Raw genomic sequence first — 9,747 nt, forward strand, 5'->3', positions numbered from 1 at the left:
CTGGATGCACCAGGTTTTTTTGCCATTCACCTGTTAATGGACATTTGGATTGTTTCCAGTTTGAGACCATTGTGAATAAAGTTGCTATGCATGGCACAAGTACAATTTCAGGAAAAATTTTAGGTTAAGATAAACATTTGGCATAATGCCTTCAAGGTAGACATTTGGATTGTTTCCATCTTTTTGGTTATTGTGAATAGTGCTGCTATGAACATGACTGCACATGTTTTCGTTTGAGCACCTGTTTTCAGTTCTTTGGGGTATATACTTAGAAGTGGAATTGCTGGGTCATTATCTAATTCCAGAACTTTTTCATCACCCCAAAGAGAAAACCCCTTCACCCAATAAGCAGTCACTCCCCATTTTCCCCTCCCCCTAGCCCCTGGCAAACACTAATCTGCTTTCCATCTCTATGGATTTGCCTATTCTGGACTTTTCATATAAATGGATTCATATGATATGTAGCCTTTTATGCCTTGTTTCTTCTGTGAATGTATTTAATACCACTGAGTTGCACACTTTAAAATTTAATAATGGTCAATTTCATGTGATGTGTATTTTACCATAAAAATAAATAAGCACTTATTGGGCTCTTAGCATGGACCAGGCTTCAGGACCAAGTACTTAACATAATGATGTCATTAAATTCTCTTGAGGTAGGTCTTCTCAATGCCTCATGTTACAGATGGGGAAACTGAGGTTGGGAGAAACAAATTGCCCAAGGTCATAGGACCAGAAGTGGCTGAGCCAGGCTCAGACAGCAAGTTTGTCTAATCTCATCAATTCAGTGTTCGATACACACACACACACACACACATACACACACACACACTCATTTTAACCCAGGACACAGCGATTGACGGGGACAGAAGAAGAGATTGATGACTTGGAGTTGGAGAAACAGAAAGGCAAAGACTAAGGAAAAGCGAAGAAGGGGAAAGAAAGAAAAAGACAAAAACCATCAGAAAGAAATGGGGACCTGGGAGTCTGAGACTCAATAGTCAGGAGGGAAAAAGAAAAAAAAGAAAGAGAAAGAGAAAAGAAGAGAGATGGAAGAGAAATGGTGGGAAATCGAAAGTGACCAGGGAGAAGAGATGGAAAGTGGCCACGATGGAAGGGGAAAGGAGGAGGTGTGAGATGAAGCTGCAGAGGACTAGAGGCTGATGAGGAGGCTTAAACCTCACATGGACCAGCACTTCCCTGGTGGCACAGTGGTTGAGAATTTGCCTGCCAATGCAGGGGACACAGGTTCGAGCCCTGGTCCGGGAAGATCCCACATGCCACAGAGCAACTAAGCCCATGCGCCGCAACTACAGAGCCCACGAGCCGCAACTACTGAAGCCCATGCGCCTAGAGCCCATGCTGCGCAACAAGAGACGCTACCTCAGTGAGAAGCCTGTGCACCGCAACGAAGAGTAGCCCCTGCTCGCCGCAACTAGAGAAAGCCCGCACGCAGCAACAAGACCCAACGCAGCTATAAATAAATAAATAAGTAAATAAATAAATAAACCTCACATGGACCACTGAGGCAGGAAGCATGGTCATCACTCCTTTGCAGCGAGGGAGGGACCCAGTGAGGTCACGGCAGGTGGAAGCTGGCCGTCTGGAGCCCATGTCCCTGCCTAATTGGCTTTAGGGAGATATCACGGAAAAGACTGTGACCAGACAGAGAAAGCACGTGGACGCACCCATGCCCCCCGAGAAAGAAGGTGGGGGAGAGAGGGAGGGGACAGAGCAATCCTTGTTTTTACTTCCCCAGGTCTGCACCTCCATGGAAACAACAAAAAAAAATCACCCAGACTTTAAGCGGGATTCAACATTTTAATCATTTTCACTCCACAGGTGGCCAGCGAAGGGAGACCTGGAGTTCCAGTGAGTGGGAAAGGGGAGGACGGTGGGCCTGACACAGAGTGAGGGAGGCCCCTTGCCTCTTGTTCTGTCCCCAATTCCCTTGTCACTCTTCCTGGCTTTAGGAATCCCCAATGGACATCTAAAGAACCGATGTTCAGGAGGCTGGCCCAGGGAAAGGAACCTGGAATCTCCCAAAAGATTCGACTCCTCCCTCTGTCCAACTCCTAGAGAACTCTCAGAAGACACCAGGATAGGGGTCTCTTGAAGTCTTGGCCTGTGACTGTGACTACCCCATCCAGACACTATTACTTTCCACCCTCCTCCAGAATATCGTGTCCATCCTCCAAGCCCTCGCTGGACCTCCTTATCGAGCTGCCTTTGAATTGCTTGCACAAGACACACGCTCCTCTATGAATGGGGAACTCCGTGGGGCAGGGAGAGACTCTTGTTTACACCTGAGACCCCAGCCTCCAGCTCAGATCGTGGGAGTCTCTGCAAAATGACTAACGGACATGGCATCCCGGTCCCAACTTTTGCACAGATCCAGAGCACAATGTCATCTCCTACCTGTCTCTACCCTGAAAATTTTGCCTGGATCCCCCATCTCATACCCCAACATATGCCGTCCTTCTCTGTTTATTCATTGCTTCCCACAGTGGACTCTGGGCCTAATGTCCCAGCATGACTCAGACCCATGAGAGATGATCGAGAAGTATGTTGAGTAAACCACCTTTGTGGGCTCTAATGATTGCAGTGTCCCCTTCAGGGTCTAGGCTGTGTGGACCTCTCCTGACCTGGACCCGGAAAAATCATCCGATACCTCTCAGCCTCTCTTTGCACTGTGTCTTCCTCCTGACAGTCCTTCCTGCACTGGGGGCCTGGAGCCGGCTTGTCCCGGCTCATGAGCACAGATTACAAGTGTCTCTTCCCACCTCCGAGTTCAGGGACCTCAGCTTGATGCCCTGAAATCAGCCACGGTGGGAGTATTTACACCATGGAAATGGGCAACCACTAAAAATCAGGGCTTTCCTCTTCTTTCAGGAATCCATTGTTAAGCATCTCCCAGCACACCACCCCCTTACTTTCTTTCACCCCTTGCCTTGTGAAACACACCCCCCCCCACCGCCAGTGAAAGGCTCGTGGCTCCTGCCTTCCCCACCCAAAAATGAAAGGAGAACTCAGATTGAGGAGGTAGGTGCCAAAGTACCAAACTTCCAAGAGTGTCAAAATGCCTGAATCCTTCTTCACATTCTCACACTGCTTGTCTCTGTGGCCATGGGTTAGACTGCATTGAAAGAAATATGGTGCTGCCCCAGGAAAACTTCCCCGGCCAAGCTCTATTTATTGTCCAATCCCACAATCGAAACTGAAAACAGAACATCTAAAAGAGGGAATGTGTGTTTGGGATGTGGGGCTGCCTCCAAATCCGTTTCTCTCCCCCGCCTCTTGTATATTTACAGGTGGGAAGCCTGTCCACCCCTTCTTCTCTTTGAAATACCCACAACCATAGTCGGTGCACCCCACACAACAACGACGATTCCTCCAATGTGTGGGTGAAGTTCACCTTTAGAAAATGCTAAAACAAAAGAAAACAAAGCAGACGTGAAACAGGCAACTTGCCTTCCATTCTTCCACCAAATATGCCCATTTCCAATGTCCAAATGAATGAATGATGAAATGTCTTTAAGAAGAAACTAAGAAGAAGAAGAAGAAAAAAAAAAATATATATATATATATCAAACAGCCCCCTAAGCCTATCATGTAAACCTGACATTTGTGAAATCTGTAAAATTGTCAAATGAATTTCTGAACTTAACTGTATAATTGGCCTAAGGTTCCATCCTGGGGCTTTGCAAAGTCTGTCTTTGGAGTTTCTAGAAGGATCTCTACCCATATGCTAAAGAAGTGTCCCAAATGGAAAGTGAAGGAATCGAGCCTCCCTACCTGTTTGTTCAAGGGCACCGTGATTCTGACCTAAACATTACCCCAAATCAGCTGCACGTTTGGTTTAATTTTGTCTCAGGGCGAATTCTCAGCACCGGTTTCTGGAGTCTGGGGCTCATGGTTTGAAATGCCGGTTGGACTCCACGTGAGACGGCATTGGGGTTGAGAGAATGACTCAGACTCATGGAGCTCCCCAGGAGCAAAGGGGTGGGCTGGGTTGGGCTAAGCTGCACTGGAGCCAAAGAGGCCATGACCTTTGGAAGGGATGGTCAGCTGCTGCCGCCTTCTCAGGGATGCCGCCCCAGGGCAGGTTGAGACAATGTGCAAGGAGGCGGTTGGGACAAGAGATGGAGCGAGACGGAGAAGGAGAATCTTCTACAAGATCTGAAACTTCCAGGCACTCTGATCCTTGAAGTCCAGGGCGTCCATGGGGTTGTAGGTGAATTTCCAGGTGCCTGTGGGGTCCTTGAATTCTAAGCTGTCCACAGGGCTGTAGGTGCCATAGCTCTGGCCTGACAGGGAGGTGGGGGACTGGGTCAGGGAGGGCCCCATGGAGGGGCCAGAAAGGGGGCTGAGAGCCGGGCCCCCCAACTGGGGCACCATGGGAGAAAGGTAGGGATCCAGGCCACTGAAATAGGAGCTCGGCGACCCATACGCCGAGGGGGAAGAGCAGAAAGCAGAGGCGGGGGCGTAGGTCATGGCGTAGGGCGCTGACGTCAGAGAAGGGCCCGAGGCCACTAGCCCAGCCCGCTGTGCCTCCGGCAAGGGGGACTCTGAGGCCGGACTCCAGATGGACACCGTGGCCACTGCCGTGGTGGGGGAGCCTGAGGGCCCGGGGAGAGGGGGGCTGTAGGAATCGGAGATGCCCAGGGGGTCTGGGCAGACATCCGTGGCGGATCTTGGAGAGGTGCCTGCCTTCCTCTTGGCAGGACGAGCCTTGGCTTGTGCCCCTGGGGGCTGCTGCTGCTGTTTCTGCTGCTGCCGCTGCTGTCGACATTTAGCCCTGCGGTTCTTGAACCAAACCTGGGGGTGAGAGGGGATGTTGGGGTGGGTGAGTGGGAAGGAGGCTCAGGGGAGCCTTCATGGTGCCCAGGAATGCTGATGCTTATTGGTGAGACATGCCAGAGTCATAGCTCTCCACTTTGCAGTCAGTCATGGGGCCCTCTATTCATCCACCCATTCATCCATCCAACCATTTGTACATACAGTTGTACACACACACACACACACATACAACCATATGCACATACATAGAGTCATACATACATAAGCACAGTCACCCATCCAACCATGTGTACACACATACTATCATACAACATACAAACCTATACATATACCTTCATCCATCCATTCATCTAATCATTCACACATACATGCAGACGTACCACCACACATACATACATACATCTAATCACACGCACATACATGCAATCAAACATACATACAGTTGTGTGTGTATACATAGAATAATACATACATACATGCTTTCATCTGTCCAATGCTATGTACGGATGTACACATACTATCATACAAACAAGCATATATACATTCATACATACATCGTACACACATACAATCATACAAACACACATATATACATTTACCCATCCATCCATCCATCCATCCATGGATTAACCATCTTCTACCACTTTGGGGGCACACAAGTGAAGCTGACATTCTAGTTGAGAGGGACAGGTTAAAAATAAACAGGAAGTAAGCAAATCACATAGTATTTAGAAAGTGATAAACACTATGAAAGAACCAGTTGATCAGGATAAGGGCAGGCAGCAGGGTGGGGTGGCAGGAGAAAGTTGAGGCTTCAAATGCCAAAGGCGGTGTAGGTCTCATTGACTAGCAAGGTGACTTGATTGGTTGATAAAGACTTGAAGACGGTGATGGGGAATATACCTTCCAGGTAGAGGGAACAGAGAGTGCAAAGGTCCTGAGGCAGGAGTGTGCTTGGTGGGCATGCTAGAGGAAGGACCAGGGGCCAGTGTTGCTGGAGTGGAGTGAGAAGGGGTAGGAGTGTCAGAGAAGAAGCCAGTGAAATAATAGAGGCAAGGGATTACTAGGGCACTTTATGACTTCCGCTGTTACTTTGTGACCTCTCCCTCTTCCCTTCGTTCTGGGTCCCAGGAAGGACCAGAGGAGCCCAGAGACCAGAACATCCCACCTGAACCCTGGACTCAGGCAGATTGATCTTCAGAGCCACCTCCTCACGGGCATACACGTCCGGGTACTGAGTCTTAGCAAACAGGGCCTCCAGCTCCTCCAACTGGCTTCGTGTGAAGGTGGTCCGTTCCCGCCGCTGCTTTCTTGGGGCGCCTGGTGTAGGGACAGGAAAATGGGACCTTCAGGCGACCTGAGGCCCCATTCTCTTCATCTGCTGATGTGAGGTCCTGAGCGTACACGGGATGCCGAGAAGCCCCTTCTGGGTGTTCAACTGCCCAAACTAAGGGGGTGCCGATTCCCTGAACTTCTAGACCTCACACTGTGCCCCTGGGAAATGGGGTCCCCCTTTGTCTGTCATTGGGGGGCTCATGCTTCTCCCTGAGGAGACCTGGCTTTAGCCATGTAAGGAGGTATATGAGTTTGATTTTCATCCCCTTTCTAAAATTTCTTCTGCACTAAGACATTCAGTTGAAACATGACATTTTGGATATACAGCCTATAAAAGTGGCAGGTCCATAATAGTCAACTTAATAAATTTTTTTAAAAACACCTAAAGAGTAATGCCACCAAAAACAGAGTGCTTCCTTCTTTGAGAAATAAAGCATTGCTAACAGGTGGGGATTCCTCTGGTTCCCCCTTCCAGATCGCTTCCCTCCTTCACCCCAGAGGGAACGACTATCCTAAATTTCTATGACTGTCCCTATGCTTGCCTGCATCCCTAAGAGATGTGGAGGGGTGTTTTGCATTTACAGGTGAACACATTTGGCTGGTGTATGGCCCTGATGTCACCCCATCCTCCTCCTGAGGGCAAGGGACCCCAGAGGTCCCCAGAAGATGGGGGGCAGCTGGGGGTGGCTGGAAGGAGGACTGTACTCACTTGGGTAGGACACAGCTTGGTGCATCAAATCCACACTAGGGCCACTCAGGGCCAAGGCGTTGACGGAATAGTGGGGCCCCGGGTTCATATACGCCATCATGATCTTCAGGGATGCTGGGGCCCAGGTCAGTGGGCCTGCAAGAGAAGGGTGGGTACTCAAACACTCCCCAATTCATCACCATGTGGTTCAAATCCTGCCTCAGTCTCTTCTTAGGTGCATGACCTTGGGCAACTTATTCCCCTTTCTGTGCCTCAGTTTCCCCACCTATAAAAGAGCCCTCTGCTTAAGGTCATCAAAGCTTTAGTGAGACTGTGTAAAGCAGAGAGCGAAAGCTGTAATGGGTATGTAAATGGAAGCTCTTGTTCCTACTCTATCCTTTAAAAAATCTTCCTGCCACTCCCTTGTCTAAGATCTTTTTTCTTCTAGAACCACAAAAAAGATGTTCAGCCTCATGCAGAATCATGGTAAGTAGGGTGACCAGTTGTCCCTGTCTGCCAGGGGTGGAAAGGTTTCTAGGGATGTGGAATTTCAGTGCCAAATCTGGAAGAGTCCCAGACAAATCGGGATAGATGGTCACCCCAAGGGAGAGTCACAGTCAAACGACAGTAAACGATGATCCTCCACAACTGTTTTTGACCCATCAGCTTGGCAAAGATCAAAGAGGCTTGGTACCCGCGCGCCTAGAGCCTGTGCTCTGCAACAAGAGAAGCCACCGCAATGAGAAGCCCGTGCACCGCAACGAAGAGTAGCCCCCACTCGCCGCAACTAGAGAAAGCCTGCGCGCAGCAACAAAGACCCAAAGCAGCCAAAAATAAATAAATAAAATATCATTTTTGAAAAACAAAAACAAAAACAAAGAGTCTTGGTAATTCCAGGGCTGGCCTCAGAGTGGAGAAACAGGTTTCCCATGTCAGGGCGGTGGCAATGTGGATGGAACAAATTGGAAACATTTCTCAAAGAAAAATGCCATCTTTCCTGGGTCCCAGCAATTTGCCTTCAATGTGCCTCGGTCACCTCATCAGAAAATGGGAATGAGGGACTTCCCTGGTGGCACAGTGGCTAAGAATCCACCTGCCAATGCAGGGGACACAGGTTCGAGCCCTGGTCCAAGAAGATCCCACATGCCGTTAAGCAACTAAGCCCGTGTGCCACAACTACTGAGCCCACGTACCACAACTACTGAAGCCTGCGCACCTAGAGCCCATGCTCCGCAACAAGAGAAGCCACCGCAATGAAAAGCCTACGTGCCACAACGAAGACCCAACGCAGCCAAAAATAAATAAATTTATTAAAAAAGAAAATGGGAATGAAAATAGAACTTACATCTTTAGGTTGATGTGAGGGTCAAATGAATTAATGTGCATCAGATACTTTAAATAACACCTGACACGTAGTAAATGCTACAAAACTGTGGGCAGTTATTATTATTTGCAAGCAGATGTTTGCATAGACGTTATGCTAGGAGTTTTCTTTCATTGGAGTATAGTTCATTTACGATGTTGTGTTAGTTTCTGGTGTACAGCAAAGTGATTCAGTTCTACATATATATATTATTTTTCATATTCTTATCCATTATAGTTTATTACAGGATATTGAATATAGTTCCCTGTGCTATACAGTAGGTCCTTGTTGTTTATCTCTTTTATATATAGTAGTTTATATCTGTTAATCCCAAACTCCTAATTTATTCCTCCCCACCCAAGCTAGGACTTTTAATGCAGCATATTTATAATCGCCAAATGTGGAAGCAGCCTATATGACCACCAAAGGGGACATAGTAAGTAAATTATGTAAATCAAGTAAGTTATGTTAAGATTATGACACATCCATGCAAGAGAATACTATGAAGTCATTAAAAAAGTATAAGGTTGTCCTCTATGAATGGATTTGAAAAGACCTCTAGTATATAGTTAAGAAAGATTATCTTAAACTTGGCAATGAGACAAAAGGATGACAGCATGTCACTTCCTGGTTGTCCTGGAGCCTCATCTAGCAGACCAACCCAAGCATTATTTCCTTTTCTAGGGGACTGTACCTTTGTTCAATTGATTATTCACTATCAATTAGGATCCAGACACTGGCAAGGTAAATGGTAACTTCCAGAAGTTTGGTTGCCAATCATTTGTCTCTGGTCGAAAAGATAACCTCAGAGGTTAGTTTTGCTGCCCTGTAGGCTTGAACTAGCTTCACATCTAAACTGACCAACTTGTTTTGGCATGCCTTTCCTGAATAATGGTATTAACCTCTGTTCTTTGAATTCTCCTTTGAAACATCCAGTTCCCTCATTCATGAGTTAAATAAATCTTTGACCTGTGCTTATTACATGTGCCTAAGAGTCAGGTTTTTAATTTTTTTTATTACACTTTGGCAATAGGTATGTGTGTGTGTGTATTAGATATCATATATTACCAAATTATATATACAATATATATTATATTCAAAGGAACATATCCTTTGAATATATATATATATATATATTTCAAAGGAAAAAAACAGTGTGTATAGCATGCTACCATTTGTGATTTTTAAAAACAAGGCAGCGATATATACATATAAAATATATTATAAAATATATTTATATAACTGTATATCTGTATCTGCATAGAAAATTCCCAGGAAGGACACAATATGTAGTAAAAGTGGTTGCCTCTGGGGAGCTGTGTTATATCCATACCTTGTTTTTACAGTTTGGATTACTTTTTAACCATGAATGTGTATGTTACCTTTTCAACAACAAAACCAAGAATACCATCTATTTAAAAGAGAGAGAGATACTTCCCTGGTGATCCAGTGGGTAGACTCCGTGCTCCCAATGCAGGGGGCCCGGGTTCCATCCCTGGTCGGGGAACTAGATCGCGCATGCATGCTGCGACTAAGAAGTCCGCGTGCCGCAACTAAAAAG

At 46.8% G+C, this 9,747-nt stretch overlaps 1 protein-coding gene across 1 annotated transcript; it reads right to left on the reverse strand.

Moving 5' to 3' along the window:
* Positions 1 to 345: 345 nt before the first annotated feature.
* Positions 346 to 8,131, reverse strand: CRX (cone-rod homeobox). Its single transcript, XM_082437247.1, has 3 exons — positions 6,845 to 8,131; positions 5,969 to 6,120; positions 346 to 4,818 (listed from the first exon to the last, which is right to left on the reverse strand). The coding sequence occupies exons 1-3, from the start codon at positions 6,942 to 6,944 to the stop codon at positions 4,171 to 4,173; spliced, it is 900 nt and encodes a 299-aa protein (XP_082293373.1). The 5' UTR covers positions 6,945 to 8,131; the 3' UTR covers positions 346 to 4,170.
* Between the last annotated feature and the right edge of the window lie 1,616 nt (positions 8,132 to 9,747).

Source organism: Balaenoptera physalus (assembly GCF_965194825.1).
Source record: "Balaenoptera physalus genome assembly, chromosome: 19".
Classification (NCBI taxonomy): Eukaryota; Metazoa; Chordata; class Mammalia; order Artiodactyla; family Balaenopteridae; genus Balaenoptera; species Balaenoptera physalus.